At 44.6% G+C, this 26401-nt stretch overlaps 2 protein-coding genes across 4 annotated transcripts in view; both read right to left on the reverse strand.

Moving 5' to 3' along the window:
- Positions 1-3513, reverse strand: part of CALU (calumenin) — a 28143-nt gene extending 24630 nt beyond the window's left edge. For both annotated transcript variants that reach the window (XM_059933458.1, XM_059933459.1), the window contains exon 1: positions 3410-3513. The gene's annotated coding sequence lies outside the window, so the exon portion shown is untranslated. The remainder of the gene's footprint in view (positions 1-3409) is intronic.
- A 5969-nt stretch (positions 3514-9482) lies between these two features.
- GARIN1B (golgi associated RAB2 interactor 1B) lies at positions 9483-24456 on the reverse strand. Of its 2 annotated transcripts, XM_059933461.1 has the most exons (7): positions 24208-24456; positions 22905-23089; positions 21672-21924; positions 17490-17611; positions 14823-14860; positions 11780-11947; positions 9483-10697 (listed from the first exon to the last, which is right to left on the reverse strand). In XM_059933461.1, exons 1-7 carry the CDS (start codon positions 24454-24456, stop codon positions 10684-10686), a joined length of 1029 nt encoding a protein of 342 aa, XP_059789444.1. In that variant the 3' UTR covers positions 9483-10683. The 2 variants fall into 2 exon arrangements, with proteins under 2 accessions (XP_059789444.1, XP_059789445.1); XM_059933462.1 differs by lacking the exons at positions 9483-10697; positions 14823-14860 and having other exon boundaries at positions 11839-11947.
- Positions 24457-26401: the final 1945 nt, after the last annotated feature.

Genomic DNA, 26401 nt, shown 5'->3' on the forward strand with positions numbered 1-26401 from the left:
AATTTAAAAAAAAAAGAAGTGGTGTGTTGTTACACTTTATGTCAAAAGAATGGTATTTTTGTATGTATTGGATTAAATAAATTATTAATTTCACATGTTTAAAATATTCACCTGTAAATCTAAAGTTACATATGTGGCTTGTATTATACTTCTATTGCATCACGCAATGTTAGAGACACAAATAAAGGGCTAGAACAGAAAAGGTATCAAGTTACTATCATACTTTTGCAGCACGTCACCAATAACGGTCTCCTGCAAAGTTATTTTCATGAATTGCTCCAGTTAATTTATAAGGAAAAAAAGGTAACAGCATAGACTTGAATTTCTTTCAAAAACAATGATAAGCCTTAAGAATTAGTTTTATCCATTCAAAAATTTCCTTGACAGCTCTAAATTCATGCCATTTCTCCCCTCCTTCCCAATCATTTTTTATAAAAATCCATTGGTCACAGAACACTTAAAAGTAAGTTTTTTCAGGGGAATTTAGATGTCTGGATTAAATTCAACTTCTCAAGAACGTTAACAGTGGCTGACCCCACAGTTATTCTGGTTGACCAAAGACCCACTGCTCAACGTTAATAGTGGGAGAAATGGGTGTGGTGGTAAAATTCCAATTCTGTGAGTTGGATATTTAGGGGGCGGGGCGGGGGGGGGGGGGAGAAAAAAAGGCATTCCTCTATAGTGCAGCAAAAGCAGAATCTCAATACTTAAGTGTCTACTTCAATTGGGGATTGAGGGCAAGAGCCTGACAGCAATTTAACTATACTAAGGCTCAGGTTATAAAGCCTAGGAATTAAAGGTATCTGGTTATCTACCTGACCTTCTTCACTTACAGACTTTAGTACAAGTACCACCAATGGATTATCATATTAAAGTAATAATGTCACCCTTCATGATTTGATAAAAGTTATGATAATGACAAACCATTTATTCCACATTTCTCTAGTGATCGATGGAACAAATTTACATTAATATATTCTAATTCATTCTAGTTCATTAATATATTGTAATTATTTGTGTGACTGAAAGCATACATTTATTAGTTGAGTATATAAAAGTGCAAACTTTGGCTGTAGAAGAAAAGCTTTGAAATGACAAACTATTACTCAGGTTTCATTAGTTCTATAACCAAAGCAACCCAGTATAAACTTAAAATTTTTCTTGCTACAGAGTAAAGAAAATTTCCTTTAAGAACTAAGTTCTTAGAAACTCTGGGAGAATCAAAGTTTCCTTTTGGCAGATGAAATTTCAATACATAATTAATTACTATAGGAATACTATGAAAATGTAGCGACAAGAGTTTTGGTTTCTAGTTGTAATTTGCTGTGCATGTGTAACATGCATAAAATGCTTGGGAATCCTTGCTTTAGTGCCAAATGTAAATAAATATAATTTTAAAATCCTAGATGAAAAGACCTACCTACTATGATCACTCCAGCTGGAAGTGATCTGCACACATTCCTCTAAACTTTTATAAGACTTGTTTGTACCATTCCACAATAATGATCATAGGCTATCCTAAGTTGTCTCCTTAGCTCCTCTGTAGATGTACATTTTTGGAAGGCAGGGATCTCAGCTAATATAAATTGATTCCCCTCTACAGTCCTTAACACAGTGTCTTGCACTTTCTGTACACCAAAACATTTTATTGGATTAGTTGGACGGTACTTGGGAGCAACACAGTTCCTGCCAGCTGCCAGTGCTCCCCAACCTCCAATTCCCCTTACCGGATCTGGCCATCAGCCAGCAACAAGAAAAGTGTTATTTCAGCTGTCTTAACTCTAATACATAAATCACAGCATCAACAACATCCATATTTAAGAGTTCATAAAGACAGGGAACTAGGACCTTACGGTCTAGCAAGCATCTCCAATGGCTATCCCTGGCTACATCATGCGTGTGCCACACGCAGAGAAAATGTGTGTTAAAATCAGTGTACTGATCTCCAGTACTGGTGCAATGTACATAAAATGCCATTCATTAAGTATCTTTGGACACATCAATGGACGAATGGAAGCAAACTATTATATTAACAGTGATGATTAAGAGTTGATTTCAAAGCTGTATCTGAGTACTATCCACTCAGGCACACTCCATTCATCTTTGTTAGCTCGTGTTTCTCCCAGTTGTGATTCTCAAAAGAATCCCACTGGAGACCGCTGAATCCCTGTAAATCTCAGATTAGGCCCAGGTAAACTCAGATCTCTCGCCACACAAATACAATTTACAGGTTACCTCTGGACCCTCATTTGTAGTACAATACATAAATTCTTCAATGATGACCACCGTTGGGTACCCGGTTAACTAAATCTACTGAATGAGGTCAAACATGCATTTGTCTTGTGTCAAGTGCCATTCTATGGCAAAGAATAATTTATCAGAAATTCCACGGTTCTCTACCTCCAAGCTACAAAAACAAATTAGAAGCAACCTTATTCCTGACTCATTAACGTAGACTTTATGGTTCATGCCAGGAAGTGAATGTAATTCAACTCTCAAAGACACTATTCTGGGACTTTGTACACTTAGGAATTCAGATCAAAGGCCCTGAAGTTTTAGCAGGAGACCCAGGGAGCTTTTTGCCTTGATGCAAAAGCAGCTTTTGGAACTGCAAATCACACGACTCTTAATCAGGGCAGCTGTAGGGAATTAAGTTTATTGATGAACACAGCATGCCAAAAATCAGAACTAGGGTCTGGAGCTAGAAGCAACAAAACAAGGTAAAGGTACAACCCTTTAATGAAGCTTTTAAAACTACTTTCCTTCGCTGACCGAAGCATGCGGCCAAACATGGAAGCTCGAAATATTCCGTCCTTTCTTTAAAATTAGAGAGAGTTAAAAAAAAAAAAAATCACATAGTGTCTTCATGCTTTCTTCCCCCTTGTTTCTACACCCTCAAAGTCAGCGAACACGACCTTCTTGGCAGATGCAGATGTCCTCTCGGGATGTGGCCCTGCGGCGGAGCTGGTGGACACGAGCAGGCCCAAGTGTGGGAAGTGGCAGGGAGCTGTAACAATAACGCTATCTGACTGCACTCCGACCTTCAGGAGATAAACAAGAGTGACCTTTTCGGACGAGGGGCTTGGTGACTGGCGGGGCCCAGGGCCAGAGGACGTGGCAAGCCAGGCACGAAACTGTACCCCACAGGACGCAAAGCCGGGAGCCGGAGTTCGGAGGGACCCAGGCCCCTTCCCAGAGCGCAAGGGAAGGCGAGCGGCGGCCTCCGACCCAGGCTGCGCACCGAGGGTCGGGCAGTCGCGAGCAGCCTCAGGCCCCGGAACCCCGAGCTGGCAGAAACAGAGGCCCTGAGACAAGGAGGCCCTGCCGCGCCGGGAGCGAAGCCCAGAGGACAAAAAGAAAGTGAACAAGGGGGAGGCAGCGGCGGAGGGAAGTGCACGGTGGTACTTACCTCTCCCCGTTGCGCCCACTGCTCAGGATGCCGCGGCTACAGCTCACCCACCGGCTCCGCTCTGGCGCGCAAGCACCGCCCAACCGGAAGCGGTTCCGCGCCCCGCTGCTGTCTTCCACGCCGGCAGCCTCCGGACCAATCACCAACAAACCCGCCGCGGACGCACAGCTTCCCCGGACAGCCATTGGCCCTGCGGTCTCGTGGTCCGGATTGGCTGGAAAGCGCCACGTCCCCGCGAGCGCGCCGAGTTACGTGGACAGGGTTCTCTCCCAACTCTCGTCCCTGGCCTTGTGGGGTTGGCGGGCCCCAGCCCCTTACTCCGAGGGGGCGTGTGGGCGCGGCTGTCCGACCGCCACGTCCTGGTTCGCAGCGCTTGACTCGGCCTCCATAGGGCTTCTTAAATTATCCTAATTATCTTCATGCCCACAAGAACCCAGGGCCGAATTAATCCGACTCTATCAGTCGCCAACTATTGATATATTGAATAATCCCACCCCCTCCTTTCCCTTCAGCTCTGCCGCCTAAATGGGGCATCGTACAGGATTTCAGTCGCTGGCTCCGGCTTCATCTCCCACCACTTCTCGCGTGTCGCGCTCGGGCCACCACCATCTCGGTGTTTCCTAACTGCCCGCCCTTTCACATCTCCATAGTCTTTCATTATCAACCAGGAGTGAGGGCGTTTTCCAGATTCTCTGCCTTGTGAATGTGAATGACAATAGAAGTCCCGGTTCACAGAAATCACGGTTTAGATGTTAGCTCTAGAAGCCTTTCCTGACCTCACTAGGCATAGTAATTCCTCCCTTATTTACCTTCATAGCACTTTGCATCTTTGGTACACTTTGCCAAATTTTGCTATATAATGCTGCTTATCCATTTGTCCTCCTCCAGACTAAGCTCCAGGGGAGAGATCTGCCTTTATTCATCTTTGTACCTACAGCTTTGAGCTTACTGCCCAGTTCAAAGTAAATGCCTAATAATGTTAAGTGAACTGAATGGGTGGAACCCAAAGAATGTCCCTGACTGAAGAGGAACACAGGAAATTATTAACTTATTCATTCATTTTCAAGTCATGAAATTAAAGTTAAATAAGGGCTACTATGTTTGCAATGTCAATGGACTATAAACCTGTGTTCTTAGCTCATAAAGCCTCTATAGTTTAAAATCCAGTTGAGACACGTGGTATGCTCATGAGATAGTTAAATACAAAGCAACTCAGTTTTTAAACATCAAGATGAGAGGTTGACAACCAGTGTGAATTCAAAGTTGTGGCCCTGACCCTTGGTGGCAACCAGAGAGGGCTTCCTAAGAAGGTGTGACTCAGGCTAGACTAAGAAACTCCTGAATGCCCTATTCAGCAAAAGGAATAACAGGAACAAGGGCAAGCAGGGGACAGAGTAGGAGGTAACTGCTTAGGTCAGGTAGGGGATGAGGGAGGTAAAAAAAAGGGGGGGAGGGGGGAGCCTGTGCTCTGAGGAGCCTGAGCTGAAGGCAGTGGGAATTGTGGGTCTTCTTCTGAAGATTTCTAAGCTTGTACCTTTGTGAGGTTGAAAGTGTTCTTTCAGGGAGGTGCATCTCCTAATAGGGGTTAACTATAATAGAATAGGTTGCATCAGGAGATATTTAAAAAACTATTTTGAAAATGCCTCCTTGAAGTCAGGCACTGCACTAGGTGCTGGTGAACCCACAAAGAATAGGACATGGTCCCTGCCCTCAAGGACCTGCAGCCTAGTGGCAGAGCCACCATCCTGGAAGTGTCCTAGAAGAGGCTGGATAAGGTAGTGGGACTCTGCCAGAGATGGGGACTGTCAACCCTGAGATTCCCTGTGGATGAGGGCTTGGTCTAGGCAAAGCAAGAGAAATGCAAATGAACACTTCTATACAAGGGAATTTTAAAAAGTGGGAACAACAATTTCCTGGACTCAGTGACTGCTTGGAAGAAGGAAATGAAGAAGGAACACTCAAAAATGTAAAGCTGTAATCATAGGAAACTGGGAGAATGAGCTAGATGAGTGGAAGACGGGGGAACTGAGTTGAGTTCAAGACATGATGAGTCTAAGGTGATGGCAGAACATCGAAAAAGAAAGAACCAATAGGCTGGAGGAGATAATTAGGGTCACTGGCCAGGCAGCAGCTGGTGGCGCCATGAGAACCAATGAGCTTTCTGAGGAGAGAAAAACAGATTAGGCCTCATGGGAGCCCAAGGGTTAGAAAGAAAGCAGAGGAGGAAAAGGACATGAGGGCTGACACACATAAGAAGTGTCACCATAGCTGTACCAAAGGCCCATCTAACTGTGGATTCTGTCTCTGAGAGAAGCACTGAAGGACTGTTTATGGCAGGTATAGTGATGTCAGCCTCAAAAGGCTGATGATGTTCTTCAAGCATCCCAACTCTGCTCATGTGGTGCTACTGAACATTCACTCCACAAATGAATGTATTGTTTCCTGTATGCAAGACACTGTTCTAGGCACTGGGGATACAGCAGTGAACACAATGGAACAAACTCTCTCATGGTGCTCATATTCTGGTATGCAGCCAATAAACAAGATAAAAAAGCAAAATATACAGAATGAGAAGTGGTAATAGGTACCACGGAATAATATAAGGCAGGAAAGGAGAAAAACGGGTGTCAGGACTATCAGGAGTGGTGTTGCTGTCTTTGAGAGGGTGGCCAGGGACGGCTTATGAAGAGGATGACATGTGAGTGAACATCTGAAGGTGGTGAAGAACATCCCGGGGAAAGGGAACAGCAAGGGCAAAGGCCCTGAGCTGAAGCCTGCTGGAGTGTTTGAGCAGCAGCAGGAAGTCAGGGTGGCTGGGTACAGTAATTGAGGAGAGGAGAGGACATGAGGTCAGGGAGGTAGTAGCAGGGATGGAGGTAAAGGGGAGAGGGACACCATGCAGGGCCTTTAGGCCATTGTAAGGACTTTAGCTGCTACTATGAATGAAGTGATGTAGAAGAGACTGGCTAACTATTTACCAAACTGTTTCTTCTTCATCCTGTGACACAGCTAGACTATATTTCCCAGCCCCCCTTACAGCATGGCCATGTGACTGAGCTCTGGCCAAGGGAAGAGAGGCAGAAGTGATGTCCACTACTTCCAGTACTGGCCATGCAAACCTGCCACATGCCATTCTCCAAGCTCTTTCTCTTTCTGTGGCAACCCTGGAAACTGTGTAGTGCAGATAGCAAGTCACAAGATAGAAGGAGCCCAGGGTCCTGTTAAAGAGCCACTCCATGAACAGGATCACCCTTTTTGGACTTTTCTGTGTGTGAGAAATGAACTTCTGTTGGTTATTTTATGCCATTGATATATCAGGGTTTATCTCTTACAGAGGTAGCATTACCTTAACTAATACAGATGGGAAGCCATGGGAAGCCATTGGAAGGTTTCCAGTTCTCATTGGAGCAGAGAAGTGACATGACCTAAGATTTTAAAAGGGTCACATTAGATTGAGAAGGTTAACATTAGAAACAAGCAACCCACTTAGGAGGCTTTTGCAACAATCCAGGTGATGATGGCTTCGTCCAAGGTAGTAACAGTAGAAATAGTAAGAAGTGTCAGATTGTGCATATATCTTGAAAGTATCAATAGTTTAAAAGGGTTTCCTGATGGGTTGGAAATGGGGTGGAGAGAGAGGAGTCAAGGATGACCGCAAGGTTTTGAGCAAGTAAAAAAATGGAGCTGCATTTACTAGGATAGAAAAGAACTTGTGGGGAGCAAATCTTGAGGGATACTATTGAGAGATTAGTTTTGGACATATTGAGATGCCTATTAGATATTCAAATGGAGATGTCAAGTAGGCAGTTGGAGCTCACAGTGTCTGGACTAGAGATAAAATTTGGGAGTAATTGGTTTATGTGTGGTATAAAACCATGTGTTTTGATTAGAAGAGACCCAAGACTGAGTCCTGGAAATTTCTAGTGTTTGGAGATGGTGGTGGTGGTGGGGGTCTTGATGAGAATGAAGTAGCAAAGGAAACTGAGGAGAAAAGCCAGTGAGGGAGGAGGAGAGCATAGTGTTCTAGAAGCCAAGTGAAGGAAGTGTTTCCAGGAGAGATCACGTATGTTACGTGCTAAAAGTGAGGTGAGGACAGATTGACCATTGGCTTTAGCAATGTGAAGATCAGGTTTGGTGGGGTAGTGGAGGGGTTAGAGAGAGAATGCGAAGCAAGATGTTGGAAACCCTTTCAGGGAGTTTACTATATAGGGGAGCAGAGTGGGCAGAGGGGCCAAGAGAGGTTTTGTTTTATTTTGTTATGTTTTTAAATGGAAGAAATAACAGTTATGTTTCGGAGAAATACCAGCATGTTTATTACTGATGGGAAGGACCTAGAAGAGAAAATCAAACTGATGATGTAGGGAGAAGGGAGAGTTGCTGGAGCAATGTCCTTGAGTAGGGGAGATGGGATGGGATCCAGTACAAAACGGGAAGAGTTGGACTTTGCTTAGAGTGAGACAGTTCTTCTATATTAATAAGGAGAGAAACTCGATCTGCTGGTCCGATTCCAGGTAAGTGGTAGGCATCGTGGTGAGAACTTGGAGTTCTCTTTCAGTTGCTTCTATGTTCTCAGTGAAATGGGAAGCTGGGTCATCAGGAGGCAGTGGGGGGTTTAAAGAGGGAGAAGATGTGAAATAGCCATTCAACAGAGAGAACATATGAGGGAACATAGTATGATCTCCAGGCAACATTAAGGACCCTCTTGAGGCCTGAGATGATGACTTTGAGGTGAAAATGGTTAGTATGTCATGTGGTTTTTCTCCAGGCAAGTTTAGTGGCATGGTGCAGTTGGTGGAGAGTTGGACTTGGTCAGTGAGTAGAATAAAGTGGAAGAGACACAAAGGTGCTGAGGGTACTTGCAAGGGAGTGATAATATTCAGGATGGATTCTGAAATCTAGGCTGGAGGGGAAGGGACTGAGGATGTGAGGAGAGTGAGGGATAGTGAAAACCCAGAAGGAGCAAGAAATTGCAGGATTGGTGGGGTTGAAGGATTATTGAACTCAGGGAAATATAGGAGATGGTATAGTTGGAGAGTAGGAATAATGGGGTGGGGTGCAGTTATTAATGACAAACTCTAGGGTAAAATCAGGGGGGTCAGTGGCTGAGGAGGGTGAAGGACAGTAACAGCGACCAGGGTATGGGGAGGATCATCTGAGTGGATATTGAAAGCACCAAGAATTAGGACATAACACATCCTTGGCAAGACTGATGATGGTCCAGGAACTTACTTTTTAGCCCTCTAACCATTTCAGTCTGAAAGCCACTTCAGTTAATGGGGGGAAGGGATAGTTAGGGAGTGTGGGATTGACATGTACAGACTGCTGTATTTAAAATGTATAGCCATTTGCTGGGGCTCTGCTGCGGGAAGGAGGACGCTGAGGAGGTGCCGAGCCATGCCACGCTGTGGGGGAGTCGCCCGTGCAGACGCGGGGCCCGTGGCCAGGACCACCAGCCAGCTGGGGCTTCCCTGGTGGCACAGTGGTTAAGAATCCGCCTGCCAATGGAGGGGACACAGGTTCAATCCCTGGTCCAGGAAGATCCCACATGCTGCAGAGCAACTAAGCCCGTGCTCCACAGCTACTGAGCCTGTGCTCTAGAGCCCGCGAGCCACAACTACTGAGCCCGCATGCCACAACTACTAAAGCCCACGTGCCTAAAGCCCGTGCTCCACAACAGAAGAAGCCACCACAATGAGAAGCCCGCGCACCGCAACGAAGAGTAGCCCCCGCTCACCACAACTAGAGAAAGCCCGCGCGGAGCAACAAAGACCTAACACAGCCAAAAATAAATAAATTTATTAAAAAACAAACAAACAAAAATAAAATAAAATGGATAACCAACAAGGACCTACTGTATAACACAGGGAACTCTGCTCAATATTATGTAACAGCCTAAATGGGAAAAGAATTTGAAAAATAATAGATACATGTATATGTATAACTGGATCACCTGAAACTATCACAACATTGTTAATCAACTGTACTCCAATATAAAATAAAAAGTTTGAAAAAAAAGTTATTTTGTCACTGCCCCCCCCCCCCAAAAAACCACTTCAGTGAAGAAAAAGACCCTCCTAGGATATCCTAAATCAAAGCAAGACATCCAAAAAAACTTTCCAATTAGAAGGTTGGGTAGCTTTTCTGAAATACTCATAGTCTGGTTTTTATTGAATGTGAAATATTGTGCATTTTAAATAGAGGCCAGTCCATGGGCTGTCTGGCAGACCCTCCTTAGTGACTCTCTTGATCTATAATTTGTGAACCCCTGATTTTACCTACACTTCAAGCCTGGAACCTCTGATTTACCTGTGCTTTGAGCCTGTGTCTCTTCTCTTTGGAATCTCTAATAAGCACTAACAAGATATGTCAACATTTCAAGGGGGTGTCATATGCAAAAGAAAGTGAGCCAGTGTTTGTAGGGCTGAGACAATAGTAAACTTTGAAAGTTTGAACACAAAAGAGAAACTTTGCCTACTTCACAGACCTTGTCTTACAACCTCCTGCAGGAACCTTTCTGCAGCCTCAAACCCAAACCGCCATTTGGAACAGCAGGGCCAGGCTAGCAAGTTCAAGTTAGGGAATGCACTAAGGAAGAAGGTCTAAAGCTTGAATCAGAAAAGAGAGACTAACAAGAGAAACTGGCAAAAGGGACATTTAAGGAGAAGCCTTTGGCTGGAATTCATTTCTGTCTCCTCATCCTTGTCCAGAGGAATCTGAACGGAGAAGAAAACACATATCTCTTTTGGTATATGGCCTTACTTTCAAGTTTTAAATTAGATAAATAGAAGCTTGGTGAGGCCTCTCTCAGAGGTGTACTTCTCTTGTCCTCTCTTCTGTTACTTTCTGTCACCACTTTTCTGCATCTTCCCTCTTCTCTGATTTCCACCCTCCACATTCCTCTTCACCCCCGTTTTGTTCTCTTCCACCTCTCCTCTGGTCCTGGTCCTTTTCCTTCCTTCTCTCCATCGTGGTTCTGGTCCTTCTGAGAGCACGTTTTCTTGTGCTGGAACGGAGGTGAGGTGTGGTGATGTGCAGTGGTGAGGACATGAAGTTATGGACTGGAATGATGCTGGAATAATGCTTCTCATCCAGGAGCCATGTTCCCAAGTGGTTCTCCAGGGAAAGGCTATGTTGTCAGCGTGAGATGGTTCTAGTTTTTCCTTAGTTACCGCTTTCTCCTCCCCTCCATCCAGACAGAGTCCCTCAGAAAGCTGAATGCTGCAGAGTGGCGTTGGCGAGGGTTGCGTAGATTCTCTCCAGTGTGAAAGGGTGGCTCAAATAGAACTTCCTGTAGGTGTAGGAGAGAAAAACTTACAATAAGATATAACGCCTTAAAAGCTCTTCTGTGGGCACCTAGATACTTCTGTTAATTTTTAAAATTGTCAACTATTAATAACAGGTAACTTGTAAGAGTTAGTGGTTTATTGATAATATTTTACTCTGGAAAACATATAACCACTTCTACCTTCTTTAAGGATCTCTCTCTGGTCAGACAGAGGCACAAAGGAAGTACTTAATGAATAATTGTTAAATGAATACATGGATGGATGGATGAGGCTTGGAGCTTGGGAAGATAAGGGCTGGGCCCCAGCTAGGGCTGCTAGCTCCTTCCCACTCTCCTCAGTGGAAGTTGGGGCTCCCAAGGAGCTCCCCACCCCGCTGCAGAGGCAGACCCTCATGCCTCCCACACTGCAGGGAGAAGGCAGTTCTAGTGACGACAGCGTCTTGCTAGTCTCTGTCCCTTCAGAGCCACTTGCAGGAACTCCCAGGGGCCTCTGGTGGCTCTGGAGGTGCCATACTCAGGGTTTCATTCAGGCCAGTTGGAGGTAGAGAAGAACAGGGCAAGAAGAAAGAGGGCTGAGGGCTTCCCTGGTGGCGCAGTGGTTAAGAATCCACCTGCCAATGCAGGGGACACGGGTTCAATCCCTGGTCCGGGACGATCCCACATGCCGCGGAGCAACAAAGTCCATGCGTCACAACTACTGAGGCTGCGCTCTAGAGCCCGCGAGCCACAACTACTGAGGTCGGCGCACCGCAACTACTGAAGCCTGAGCGTCTAGAGCCCGTGGTCCACAACGAGAGAAGCCACCACAATGAGAAGCCCGCACACCGCAACGAAGAGTAGCCCCCGCTCACCGCAACTAGAGAAAGCCCGCGCGCAGCAACTAAGACCCAATGCAGCCAAAAATAAATAAATAAATAAATTTATTAAAAAATAAAATAATAATTAAAAAGAAAGAAAGAGGCCCCCCCACTCCCACCCCACAGCCTCCTGGAATCATCCCCAGGACCCTAGGACCTGAACCCAGACCTGAGGTAGGATTCCAGGCCTGTCCCAGGAAGGCAGCTGGATTAAGCCCATCACCGTACCTATGAGTGGTGCCAGCCGGGGCCCGGTGGAGGCTGCCAGAGTGCTGAGGAGCGAGAGGGGCTGCGGCCCAGAGGGGTTCTCTCTTTCCCACTCTCCATAGGTGAACGACTCCCTCCAGCTGAGGTCACGGGTGCAAGGGATGGAGTCTTCACTGGGACGTTTTTTTTCTAGGTCAAAAAGGGAATGCATTTGTGTACTTTAATTCACAGAGCACTCTCACAGAGTCCAGCCAACATTTGCGAGGTGCTTATTATGGGCCAGGCACTGTTCCAAACAGTTACAGGCGTTTTGCTCTTTTAATACTCACAACAACCCCCGAGAGGTCAGTGCTGCCATAGTCCCCATTTGATGCATGAGGATTCTGAGGCCCAGCAAGGTTAAGTCACTTACCCGTGGTCACAAAATGAGGAGGCAAGGCCAGAATTCAAAGCCAGATAACCAGGCAACAGAGCCCGTGTTTTTACCACTACATCATGTGAACAAGGCAGTACCAGAAAAAGGAGGCAACCAACGTGGCTTGGAGAGGTTAACCAAGTGAATTTCCCTAGGAGATTCAGCTAGCGGAACTGGCAATGGCCTTGAACCCAGATGGCCTGAAGCCAGAGCCTGTTCCTGGTCCACTTGGCTTCAGCTACACAAAGGGTGGCTTGCAGCCTAGCAGCCTTGGCATCACCTAGAGCATGTGAAAAATGCAGTCTCAGGTCCACCCAGACCCACTGAATCAGAATCTGCATATTAACAAGATCCTCAAGGGATCATTGCACGTGAAAGTTTGGGAAGCACTGTGATAGGTCACACCACCCACTGATAGGGAGTTGAAAGATTCAACTACACAGGTCAGCTTGGGGACGCTGGCTTTTCCAAATGTAGCGCCCGCTCTCTCTCTCTCTCTCTCTCTCTCTCGTCATCCAAAAGTTCCAAGAGGCTGGGGTGTGACTGTGCTTCCAAACTGAAAGGGTACACTACCTGGCCCAGAGAGAAAAGAGGGGTTCCTTCAGCTCCAAGGAAAGAACAGGGTCCTGAGGACACCCCAGGATGATTAATTGAAATCAGCCTAGGAGCATCTTGGGAACAACAGTTCCCATGACACAGATGTCCTATGAGTCTGAAATTCTAGCTGTTCTCTCAAGTCCTAGAAATAAGTTTGAAATATTCTCTATTTCTGTCTTCTTCAACTCTAATCTCATGCGGTATGTTTTGAGTGTATGTGTATGTGTGTGTGTGTGTGTCTGTGTCTGTGTTTGAATGTATGTAGAAAAACATTAATGAATCACCATTGTATTAGCAGTCACATAATATGAGAAAGCACTTCTAGACTTGGAGAAAACGTGGGCCAGCAATCAGCTCTAATTACCATATAGAACAGGGTTTGTGAATTGGCAGCCTCCAGGCTCACTTTGGTTTGCAGATACCTTTTGTTTGCCCACTAAGTGTTGGCCTGTACTGTACTTTAGTATTTTATGAAGTGGGGGGGGGTATGTGATATAAAAATTCAGATTTTTGTTTTTTCTTGAAAAATCAGAGTATCTGGCAACCCCAGGCCTGTGTTGCAGCGTGGCAACAATTAGTTGAAGCTTTAATTGAAACGTTCACTTTTTCATGCCACTGTTCCCACCACTCCCTATTGTCTCCTCAATGCTGAAACCAAGTGTCAGCCCAGCTGTTGTTTTACCAATGATAGAGTTGAGAGAAAACCCAGCCATTTCTTATATCTATGATACTTAGACTCTTTACTCCTCTATACCCCCTGCAGATGTTTGAGTTGCAACCCCTGGTTTGGATAAAAGTTGGCACAGCTCCCCTGGGATCTACACATTCCTCTAAATCTCTAAATATAACATGATATTCTGGCTGCCTCCTGAGCCAATTTGGAGGAATAATTTCTTAGTGGTGTGGTGCACAAATATTTATTGAGCTCCTATTGTGTTCCCAGCCCTGTGCTTGCCACTGTAGAAATTCAGAGGCACCAGAAAAATTTAGTATTGGTTGAAGAAACAAGACTTAAGCCTATGAAACAATTAGGGATATTACGTTGTGTAAGAGAGGTTATGAGCAAGGAGAGATTTGTCTGGGCAGGAAGGTGTCGTGAGTGGACCTGAAAGGTTAGGTAGGATTTAGGGTGGCGTCAGGAGGAAGGGAGGAGAGGCGGATGAATAAGGCATGGGGAAGGGTAGCTGAGGTTTGACCAGAGCAGAAGATTTGGGCTGGAGAACAGGGGGAGTCAGAGGGCTCCCATTTGAGGAGGGGACAGTGACCAGGTGAGATGGGTACGAGGGAAAAGTTCATGCAGGATCATCCGTGCCAAAATGAGTGGATCTGGGGTAAACTAGAACCCGGAAATAAATAGGGAACAGGGCTGCTGTTTCCAGAATGGGTCATGCTGTCTCACACAGACTCTGTGTCTCTTCCTAGAAACCCCGCCTCATCCGCCTTGGCCAGCCCACTCTTACTCATCCTCTCTGACTCAGCTCAGACCTCAGGCCTTCTGGGACAGCTTCCCGGGAGGAGTGAGGGAGGCCTGCCTTTGTGCTCCTGTGGCACACAAGGCTTGAGCTTTGAATGTTGCCTGGAAGGAGAGGTTATGTAATTTGGGGATTTACCCATCTGACTCCAAAAATTATAAACCCCTTGAAGGGGGTGCTGTGTCTTTCTTCACTGTGATTCCAAAGCCGTCAACAGTGTTTGGCGCTTACCAAGTGCTCAGTGCATGCTTTTGAATGAATAAATGAATGAATGAACTAGCAGAAGATTGCTGCCGTGGTCCAGGCAAGAGGTGATAAAGTGGACTAGGGTGGGATCTGTGGGAGTAGAAATGAAGTAAAGAATATAAGAAACATTTGAAAGAAAGGAATTAATAGGATTTGATGCCAAATTGACTATGGTGGCCAAAGATCCCAGAGGAACTCAAACTAAGGTACAGGCGGATGATGGCAACCCTGACAGCACCAGGAAAGTTGGGATGGGGTGCTAGAGGCAATCTTACTCCTATATCTGCAGAGCAGAAAATTCTCCGAGACAAGGGTGCCCCGTGCCCTCCGTTACCTGGACTGTCCTTTTTTTTCTCTGTCTTTCTGCTGCTCCTGGAACTCCAGCCATTTCAGGATCAAGGAAATGGAAGTCAAAAGGAAAAGAATAGAGCATGAAACTCTCATTTTAAATCTTGTTTCTAGTTATATTTTTCCTGATGCAACAAAAGCTTTAGAGGCAGATATAAATGTGAAAAAGGCCAGCTGTGGCTATATTGGGTGGGTGTGACGCATATTAAAGTACCAGAAGAAAAAGTAGGGAAGGGGGAGGTGGGATGGGATGGAGTTTGGGCAGCAGAACCCAGGCTGCTGATTTTGCTGAGGTGGAGTGGGTGTGACTCCATCTGTTTGGTCCTGCATCTTGGCCATTTATTTTATTTGCTGTACGTTGCATGTTGCTGCCAATGTGCAAAAACTGCTATAACTGCAACCAGACTAGAACCTGCCTAAATGAGGAGAAAAATCATCACTCAGGGCTTCATGCTGAGAAATTAAAGAGAAGAAACTAAATGTCTGTACAAAGCAATTATTGAGATAACGAAGCAAAAATTCAATGTTCCCTGTTTCTCACATCCCTCTGATCCGTCTTGTACATGACAGCCCAGACTCGGTTGCCATAGCTCCCTGGCTGGTCTCTCCACACCTAGCCTCCCTCTCTTCAAATCACTGTCACTGCAACAGCCAGCGTGACCTTTTTAAAATGTAAATGCGATCACGTCACTTCCCTGTTTAAAATGCTGCTAAGGCTCCCATTACACTTAAAGTCTAAATCCATTCGCATGGCTTCCCAGCCCCTGCCTGGCTTGGTCCGTGCCCACTTCTACGTATGTCGTCCTACCACCATCCCCACTTCCCCACTGGCCTTCCTTCCCTTTCCCTGCACTCACCAAGCTTCTTCCTCAGGGCGAAGCCTCATTTGTTCCCTTACCCTGCACAGCTTTCTCTACCCTTTATCTGGCTTGTGCATGTTTCTCCTTCAGGTCTTCGACTCCTCTGACCTCCTGGAGATATTAAAAGCTATCTGTGCCAGAGATTGCCAGTAGGTCCCCAGCATGCCCTTTTCCCTTCTCTCTCCGGGGCAGAACATCTAATTTTGTGCTGGGTCCATGGCTATGTGGAATGGAGGCTGCATTTCCCAGCCTCCTTTGCAGCTGGGTGTGGCCATGTGACTGAATTGTGGCCAGTGAGGTATAAACAGAAGCCGTCCTTCCCAGAGTAATAAAGAAAATCTGTAAGTTAACATTCTGAGACAGTCAAAATATCTTGCTATTAGATATCAAATATCTTCCTCCATTAGAGTCCAGGGCTCTCCAGCTCAACAATGTGACATCTTACCTTCTTACATCTTCCTTCATTACAGATCTCTGTATGATATACAGAGTGACAACCCCAGTACAAATTCTTTAACAGCAGGCAACTAACAAGTCTGTTTCTTGTGTTAATACTTTTTCTACTTCCAGATCAAGTTAGAATTAATAATACAAGCTAATTTTTTTTTTTTGGCCGCGCCGTGTGGCTTGCGGGATCTTAGTTCCCTGACCAGGGATTGAACCCGGGCCCTCGGCAGTGAGAGCGCAGAGTCCTAACCACAGGACCGCCAGGGAATTCCCTACAAGTTAATATTAATTGAGAGTTTATTATATTCTCCTGTAAATTTGCTGAGGATGGGCCAAGCACTTGATTCATGTGAGCTCATTTAATCCTGACACTATCTGCTTGAGGTTGGCAGTACCGCAATTTCCACTTTATAGGTGTAAAAACCGAGGCCCAGCAGAGTTAAACAATATGCCCCCAAGGGCTCATAGTCAGAGTGGTGACTTGGGCCCAGGGTTGTGTGAGCTCTTACCCATTATGAGAGATTGCATCCTCTGAGCTCTCCTGGTTTTCAGTTTATTACTGGCATTCACAAATAAAACTTTCTTTTTTTAAATTCTGTCTCTGAGTTGCTGGTCCCTGTTATGACAAAAATCTCCTTCTCTCTGACACCTCGTTATTCTATTCTGGTGACATTTACTAATTTTTTTCTGTTCTTCCTTTTCTTTGACACCACAAATCAAGTTCACTAGGACCCTGGTTCCCATTTTATCTTTGCTCTCTGGCCGTGGTGCCCTGTGGTCTAAGTGCTCTCGACCTCTGTCTCTCTCATACCAACCAGTCTTAAGACGCAACCCTAAGTCATCTGTACATGTAAGGACATTTCCTCAGGCATGGAGAAGACAGGCCTGCATGAGGGAGCTTTCCAGAAAACATTAAAAAACAAAAGGTGACCATAGAAGCTCCATAAAGTTCAAGCAGAGGCCAGTTAAGTAGGTAAAGGAACCCAGTGATAGATGATGACATTTTAAACAATGTTTTGACTACTTTTCTGTAGGACTAGAAACTAGTTTAGAAATTAGGTTTTACTTTTCCACCTGTGTTACTAATTTATTCTTAATATTGAAGAAGCTACTTTTCACTTTTTATAAAATTCCTCCTCTGGGGTTAAGCCCACGATGCTTGTGGAAAAGGAGAATTAGGCAAAGAGACCAGGAAAAGGTTGCCCTGAGTCAAGAACACAGACTGGATACTGAGGGGCAATACTTCATGCACTTCCCTGTGCCCATTAACCAAGATAACTTGGTTTCTGGATCTCCCAGCGCAGACCATCTGGGGATGTCATGCTGGCTGGATTTGAGTCACGTACCTGAACTGGTTGTGCTGGTGCAAGTCGGCAAAGATCTGAGAGAGGGCCTCACTCTCCCCCTTGGCCATCAGCTGCGTGAGGCTCTCGCTGGGCTGGGAGGCTTGGAGTTTCTTCTGCACTAACTAGATGGAGGAAAAAAAGCAAAACCAGGTGGTTAAGTTCTTAGCGTCTCTGCATTTTCCTAATATCATGGTCCAGACCCTAAAGGTTAGAACTCAGCTGTCCTATCAGACAGAGCCACGCCAACTGCACAGAGAGGCAATTCTGAGGCCATATCTGTTTGTTTATACCCCCGTACTGTTATAAATATCCTTTGGTGTCCCAAGAATAACACTGTCTCTGAAAACTTTAAACATAATTTAGTAGATAAGCTATTCTTATTAACATACCTTAATATGTTATTGAATAGCCTATTAATATAAACTTTAATAAAGCTTATGCTACTTGGTTTTATATTTAAATGGAAGGGGATTAAATGTTTATTGTAGGAATGTAATGTTTTTCAAATTCATTTCTCTAAGAAATATCCTACGTTGAGCTACTTTTTATGCCAGAGTAAAACTGCCTTTTTCCCTGTTGCCTGTGATGCCCCACAGATGCCCCAGTTGTGCACGCTGCTCACACTCATTCAATAGTTATTGAATAGCAACTACGTGCCAGGCACTGGGGAACCGAAGTGAAGAAAACAGATAAAAATCTCGGCCTTCCTGGATTTTGTGTTGTAACTCAAGTCAGGCTTCTGTTCTTTATACTCTATGGCCTGGGGCAAAAAGGCCCAGGTGGCTTCCCTGAATTCTATCAAATATTTAAAGAAGTAGTAACACCAATTCTTCACAAACTCAGAAATAGAGGAGGAGGGAACACTTCCCAAATTACTCAATAAGGTGAGTATTACCCTGATACCAAAGCCAGGCTATCACAAGAAAACTACAGACCAATATCTCTAATGAACATAGATGCAAAACTCCTTAACAAAATGCTAGTGAACCAAATCCAGTAATATATAAAAAGGATCATACACACCGTAACCAAATGGAATTCATTTCAGGAACACAAGGCTGGTTTAACATCTAAAAGTCAATTAATGTAATATACTATATTAATAAAATAAAGGACAAAATATGTGATCATCTCAGCAGATGGAGAAAAAGCATCTGGCAAAATCTAATACCCATTCATGATAAAAATTCTCAATAAACAAGGAATAGAAGAGAATTTCCTGAACCTTATAAAGGGCATCTACAAAAATCCCATGGTTAACATCATACTTAATAAAAGACTGGATGTTTTTCCCCTAATACCAGGAACAAGGCAAGGATGTCTACTTTTGCTACTTCTATTAAACATTGTACTGAAGGTTCTAACTAATGCAATAGGGCAATAAACAAATAAATGGATCCAAACTGGAAATGAAGTTAAGTTGTCTTTATTTGCAGATGACATGAATGTATGCACATATGTAGAAAATCCCAAGGAATCCACAAAAACTACTACAACTAATAAACAAGATTAATACACAAAAACCAATTGTATTCCTGTACACTTTCAATGACTGATGCAAAAATTAAATTAAGAAAACAATTCCATTCACAATAATATCAACAACAATCAAATACTTAGGAATATATTGAACAAAAGAAGTGTAGAACTTGTAAACTGAAAGCTACAAAACATTGCTAAGGGAAATTAAATTAGATTGACATAAATGGAAAGACATTCGATACACATGTATTAAAAGACTCAATATTGTCAAGATGGCAATTTTCCCCAAATTGATATATAAATTCCACATGTCCTTATCAAAATTCCAGCTGGCTTTTTTTTTTTTTTTTGTAGAAATCGACAAGTTGATCCTAAAATTTACATGGAAATGCAAAGGATCTGGAATAGCCAAAACAATTTGAAAAAGAGCTAATTGGAAGATTTACAACACCCAATTTCAAAACTTACTATAAAGCTACATTAATCAAGACATTGTGGTATTGGCACAAGAATAGGCAAACGAATCAATGGAACAGAATTGAGAAGCCAGAAATAAATCCTTACATTTATGGGCAATTGATTTTTGGCAAAGATGCCAAGACAATTCAATGTGGAAAGGATAGGCTTTTCAACAAATGGTACTAGGACAGTTGTATATCCACATGCTAAAAAAAAAAAAAAAAATGTACTTAAAAAAGTACCCCTACCTCACATCATACACAAATATTAATTCAAAATGGATCAGAGACCTAAATGTAAGAGCTAAGTCTTCTAGACTTCTAGAAGAAAATATAGGATAACATCTTAGTGACTTTGGGTTGAACAAAGAGTTTTTAGATATAACACCAAAAGCCTGCTCCCTAAAAGAAAAAATTGATAAACTGCATTTCATCAAAATTTTAAACTTTTGGGCTTCCCTGGTGGTGCAGTGGTTAAGAATCCACCTGCCAATGCAGGGGACACGGGTTCAAGCCCTGGTCCGGGAGGATCCCACATGCTGCGGAGCAACTAAGCCCATGCGCCACAACTACCGAGCCTATGCTCTAGAGCTCGCGCGCTGCAACTACTAAAGCCTGCGTGCCTAGAGCCTGTGCTCTGCAACAACAGAAGCCACTGCAATGAGAAGCCCGCGCACTGCAACGAAGAGTGGTCCCTGCTCACCGCAACTAGAGAAAGCCTGTGCGCAGCAACAAAGACCCAACGCAGCCAAAAATAAAAATAAATAAAATAAAATTTTAAACTTTTGCTCCTCAAAAGACAACATTAAGAAAATGAAAAGACAACTCACAGACTGGGAGAAAATATTTACAAATCATACATCTGATAAAGGACTTGTATCCAGAATATGCAAAGAACTCTTACAACTCAATAAGAAGAAAAAAATCAATTTAAAAATAGACAAGGGACTTCCCTGGTGGTCCAGTGGTTAAGACTCTGCACTTCCACTGCAGGGGGCCTGGGTTTAATCCCTGGTCAGGGAACTAGATCCCACATGCATGCCACAACTAACAGTTTGCATGCCACAACTAAGAGTTTGCATGCCACAACTAAGGAGCAGGCGAGCTGCAACTAAGAAGCCAGCCTGCCTCAACTAAGACCTGGCACAACCAAATAAATAAATAAAATAAATATTTTTTTAAAAAGTTTCAAGAAAGATTTGAATAGAAATTTCACCAAGAAGATATATAAATGACTAATAAGCCCATGTAAAGTTGCTCGACAGGAAACCCTAATTAAAAACATAACACATCCACTAGAATGACTTTAATTAAAAAGATAATACCATTGTTTTGTTTTTGTTTTTGTTTTTTTTGGCCATGTGGCTTGTGGAATTTTAGTTCCCTGACCAGGGATTGAACCCAGGCCCTCAGCAGTGAATGGAGTCCTAACCACTGAAACACCAGGGAATTCCCAACAATACCACTGTTGGTGAAGATGCAGAGAAACTAAAACCCTCATGCATTACTGGTGGGAATGTAAAATGGTACTGTCACCTTGGAAAACAGTTTGCCGGTTTAAACATAAACTTACCATATGACCCAGCAATTCCAATTCCTTGGAATCTACCCATGACAAATGAAAACATACCCTAACACATCTATACAAAAACTTGTACACAAATGTCCACAGCAGCATTATTCATAATAGCCCCAAACTGGAAACAATCCAAATGTCCATCAACTGGTGAATAGATAAAACATGGTATATCTATACAATGGAATACTATTCAGCAATTGAAAGGAATAAATTATTGATAATCTGTGACTCTACCCTAGAGTTGGCCCCATGCTATGATATGGATGAACTTGAAAAACCTTATGCTAAGTGAAAGAAGCCAGACACGAAAGCCTATATATCATAGGATTCCATTTATATGAAATGTTTCAGAAATATGAGTAGAGATTGAAGACAGATCAACGGCTGCCTAGGGCAGAAAGTAGGAACAGGGAATGACTGCAAATGGGCATGAGGGAATTTTTTAGGGTGATAGAAATGTTCTAAAACTGGATTGTGGTGATGGTTGCACAACTCTATACATTTACTGAAAATTTTGAACTGTACACTCAGGTGAATTTTAATCAGTAAAGCTGGTTAGAAAAGGCCTAAGGCAAGGCTTCCCAGGGTGCCCCCGTATCAGCTCACTGAAGCTCTACAGCTCAGCTCTGGCCTTGGCTGAAGGAGCCAATGGTGCCCACTTACCTGTGAGTCTCCTGAGGGACTGCAGCTGTTCTTGGGTACCAGGCAGTGAGTGATGAGAATCCTAGGGTCTTTGGTGGTGATGGACAGGCCCTTCTGCAGAATTTGAACCAGTCGGATCCAGAAGTGGAAGACAGTCTCAGGATGGTCAGGGTGGAGCCTTAGGTAGTAGATCTTCTCCGTGACTGTCCTCAACCGCAGGATACGTTGAAAGCGGTCACAGACCTGGAGCTCCACAAACTTCAAAGGGAGAATCCTGAAGGCGTGAGGGAAGACACACATTGACAACCCCATTGCTTCTGATCCAACCCTGTCTTCATTAAAATGAGGGGTGTCTCCTTCAGAACTGAGGCTTTGGTGGGTAGGAGAGAGAATGCTTAGCACAGTGGTGCTCAAACTTTGGGGAGATCAGATTCACCTGGGGAGCTTGTTTAAAATGCAGACACCTGAAGATACCCTCAAAGATTCAGATTCAGTAGGTCTGGAGTGAGCCCCTGGAATCTGCATTCTAACCTCTCCCCATCCTGCCGTGATTCTCATGCTGGTGTTCCCTGGATCCTGCTTGAGAGGGACAGCCTGGGAGTAAGGTAGCTGGGATCACAGGGCTTTTCAATTTCCTTCTTGACAGCACAACAGGAGCTGGGTCCCACTGTCCAGCTTGTGCATTCATTGACCTCAATGTCTCAATTACTCTTCCCAAAGGAGCTAAGATTCAAGGAGCTGGCTTTGGACCTAGTATTAGTCAGCTGGGTCTGGGCTGTACTTGCCATAGGTGTACCTAGAACATAATGGAGAGGTCTATCACTGAAGCAACATGGAGCAATGAAGGGTTTACCTGGACTTCTGGGAATATCTAGAGATTCTTGAGATATCCCACAGAAGAGGCTCAAACATCTAAAAGGGCCCTTTCATCCCTGACAAGCATAATGTTACAGATCCAAGTGAGACTTCGTTCCACTCACTTTACCAGTAGGAAGACTGCAATGCAGCAAGTAACTTGTGACTCAAAAATTATTTGAGTCTAGTTAGTTGCATAAGGACTAGAACCTGCATCTCCCAGCCAGTGCTTCCATCTGCCAAACTGCCTGACTTCCCTGCCCCTTGGCCCAAAGTGGAGAGATTTCCTAAGAATTCAGTGCAGTGAATGCAGCGAGAAGGAAAGAGGGCATGTAGACTGGCCCTCACCCCTGTCCACTTTATGCCCCCCCCCCCTTTGCCCCACTTCAGGATGCTTACCTCTTCAGGATAATCTTGGGGGCTGTAGTTGGTTGGTTCCATGTCTGGCTCTGCCCATGGTGCCATTTGACGCTGGCCATGAAGAGGATGTTGGGAAGAGGCAGGCAGGGCACAGAGGAGGTCACCCCAAGGGCCGTGGTGTTGGAGGCTTTGTAGATGTCTATCCAGTTCCTGCCCTTTTTGACCTGCAAAGCAGCACCCCCAGGGCACAGTCTGAACACTGGCAGAAGCAGCAGTATGTTTTAGGCGGGAGTTTCTCAGACTCAGAACCATTCACATTTTGGGCTGGATAATTCTTTGCTTGGGGAGGAGCTGTCCTGTGCATTGTAAGATGTTTAGCAGCGCCCATGGCCTCTGCCCAATAGATGCCAGGAGCAATCTCCACCCTCCCCCCATACAAACTGTGATAACCCAAAATGTCTTCAGACATTGCCGAATGCCCCCGGTGGCAGGGGCAAAATCATCGCTTGTTGGGAACCACAGTTTTAACCTACATTGGTTAAATAACTGTACCAGTATTTACTTTACCTACTATTAGCAACTGCCCACAAGAGTTCCTTGACGTGTGTCACACTTCTGTGAATCCTCCCCAGACTGTTTCCTGGATTTTCTTTGAAAAAACCTGTCCTTTGGCACTTTCTTGAGGGGCCCTATTATCTCCTGCACCTTTTCTGCACTGTCAGGTCCCTGTAACTTCCAAGTTCTGTTTATTCTGGGTTCCATCTGGCCTGAGGGGAGCCCAGACAAGGAAACAAAAATGCGCTGAGTGCCGTTGCACTAAGGCCTTTGCCTCCTGTGTTTCATGGAACAGCTAGGTCAGTCCCACCCTTTTTACAGTAGAGGAAACTGGGATTCAGGGTATGCAGGTCACCTTCCTGATGACACCTCCTGATAAGAAAGCAGTGGACCGGACTCTGAGCCCAGATCTCTCTGGGCGTCCAGCTCCTATTCTTTCACCCACCAACATTTCTGTTCTGAGCCCTCAAAGGGCAGCTCATTTTACTGCCTCTTTGTTCATCTGCTTTGAGCTGACAGCCTGGAGGAGGAAGTAAATTGAGGGAGGAAGCTACCAAATCCTCCACTCAGAGCAGACAACACTTGACCTCTCTCTCCAGAGCGACTGCAGGAGAAAACCTTTCTGGAGCTCTGCAAAGTCAGGGTCAGATGGGGGTAGCCTTGCCTTAGGTTCCTCTCTTTGCCTCAGTTGTCACTCCACTCCAGTTCCAGGGACAGACTCTCCGTCACATTGTGGGAACAGATTTAGAGGAATCAAGGAGTGCCATTCTGAGCGGCCCAAGAGTACCTGGACAAAGTTGCTTTCAAACACCACTGATTCAGGAAACAGGTTGAATTCTGGAGAATGAACCATCTGGCAGAGCAGTCCCTCCTCTACACCCAGGCCCACTCCAGGATTTGGTTCCCTATCCACAGGAAAGAGGCCCCTGAATTCTTCCCAGGCATTCAGGGAAGGGAAGGTTGGATAGGATCTTGTGACTTTTACTGTCTTCTTCGATTTGTTCCAAGTCTTTCTATGTGGAACTGATGACAACATTTCCGCACATGCTCAGGGGCCTGCTGCGCGTTTGTCCTGGGATCTCTCTCTTCCCTTCTGGCCTTGGGCAGCTGGCCAAGGCCTGGGACCACCAATCAGATCACAATGATGAATGGATGACATCATGAAAAACCAGGGCAGGCCTGCAGGAAAGGGAAATGCAGAGGAGCCTCCCTTTTCCTCCAGAGTGCTTTTACAGCTTGTTTAGTGCCCTGGCAGGCCCCAGCCTTTCTCAGGACCTGAGCTCCCCCAGAACTTGCTAAGAAAGTACTAAACCAGGCACAAAGCAAAGAAGGAAGGCTGTTAGGAAGCTCCTTCTGCTTCTAAGAGGAAAATACCCTCCCTGCCTTTCAACCCTCCCTTACTCTGAATGCGACTACCCCCAAAGAGTTTTAAAGGCTGTTGTCAATTTAAAACCCAGCCTTCCTGAGCTTTGTACCATGTGGGCCCCACATGCCCTGGTTTATCTGCAGTAGCCTTTGCTGTTTCTGGAAGGAGTTGAGGGGCTGTAGGTGCCTGCTCTGTGTTCTCCTACAGCTGGCTGGCTACTTCCGCGGGCCTTATTTCCCTGAGGAAGTCAAACTGAAGAACCGTAGAAACAAGTAGTTTCTTACCCAGAGGCTGGCTTGGTGAGGGTACCAGCTGAGAGGAATAGAATCCCAATGAGCAGCTCTGCTGGATCAACAAGCCCTGCTTCCTCATCCTTGAGCCAGAGGAAGAAAGAGCCCAGATCTTGGGGTGACTAGATCAGAGGCAAAGAACCGAGCAGGCCGACTGCTATTCAAGTCTATTTCAGGGAGAAATCACATTCTAGTTTGGACAAAATTCCAGAATCTATTAATCATCAAGGTACATTCACCATTAAGGTTAAATACAGTCAATTTAGAAAAGCAATTTGACAACCAACATATGCAAAGTACAAGCATGGAGGTTTATTTCTGTATTTCATTATCAAGTCAGGGAGAAGGCTGAAAGGTCACGAGGCTTTCCTTATCGGATTCCATCAGCTCCCTCTCTGAGTCGTTTCTATTACGCCCCTGCTCTATCGGCTCCCTCATGGCTAAAGCAACTTCTGCACTCACGTTCCTTGTTTTCCTTTGTTTACCATGTGGGAGAAATGTCCTCTGTGGTAACATTCTCTAAGGATGGGGTAAGAGACTGCATCCTGTGGTTTACATTTCCCTGGAAACAACATACAGTACAAAAGTGATGGCAGTTAATACGCTGATATGATGCTTTTCACAGTTAAAGCTTACCTGCAACAGTAAATCTTATTGGCTTAGATACATAGTTTGGATATATTTGGCCATTGAGACATTCAAAAATTCCCTTCAATATGGAAGATGACTTTTTCTCTTTACAAGCCTGTTGAGCCCATTTTTGTGGTGTGTAGAGGGTGGCTTTTTAGCACCCAGTCTAATAGCTAGTTGTGAGGAAGCAAGCTTTCAGCTCTAAACAAAATGCTAAACAATGATAAAATGGTGCCTTAAGTTCCTATTCCTTCCTACCTGCCCCCATCAAACCTCAAAAACTAGCACACTGAATCTTTTAAAAAAACATTTGACAGATACTTAGTTTTCTATCCCAAATCCATTCTCTTCATTCCTTTAGTAATAGAATGGTTGGTTTTTAGTTGGACACAAGTTTCTGGAATAAATATTACATTTCCTGGTCTCCCTTATAGCTAGGTAAGGCCATAGGATGGAAAAAAAAAAAAAAAGAGGTAAACTCAAGTGTTGGGTGAAATTTCTATGAGGAATCATTATGGGAAGGGGACATGCTCTTTTTCACTCCTTGTTTTTCCCTTCTGACTGGAATACAGACTTGATGGCTGGAGCTTGATCAGCCCTTTTGGGCCATGAAGTGGCATGCCAAGGATGGTAGCATAGCAAGATAAAAGGGCTCCAATTCCTTGCGAATCATAAAATTATCATACTAGTCCTGA

The sequence above is a fragment of the Balaenoptera ricei genome, chromosome 9, assembly GCF_028023285.1.
Source record: "Balaenoptera ricei isolate mBalRic1 chromosome 9, mBalRic1.hap2, whole genome shotgun sequence".
Taxonomy (NCBI): domain Eukaryota; kingdom Metazoa; phylum Chordata; class Mammalia; order Artiodactyla; family Balaenopteridae; genus Balaenoptera; species Balaenoptera ricei.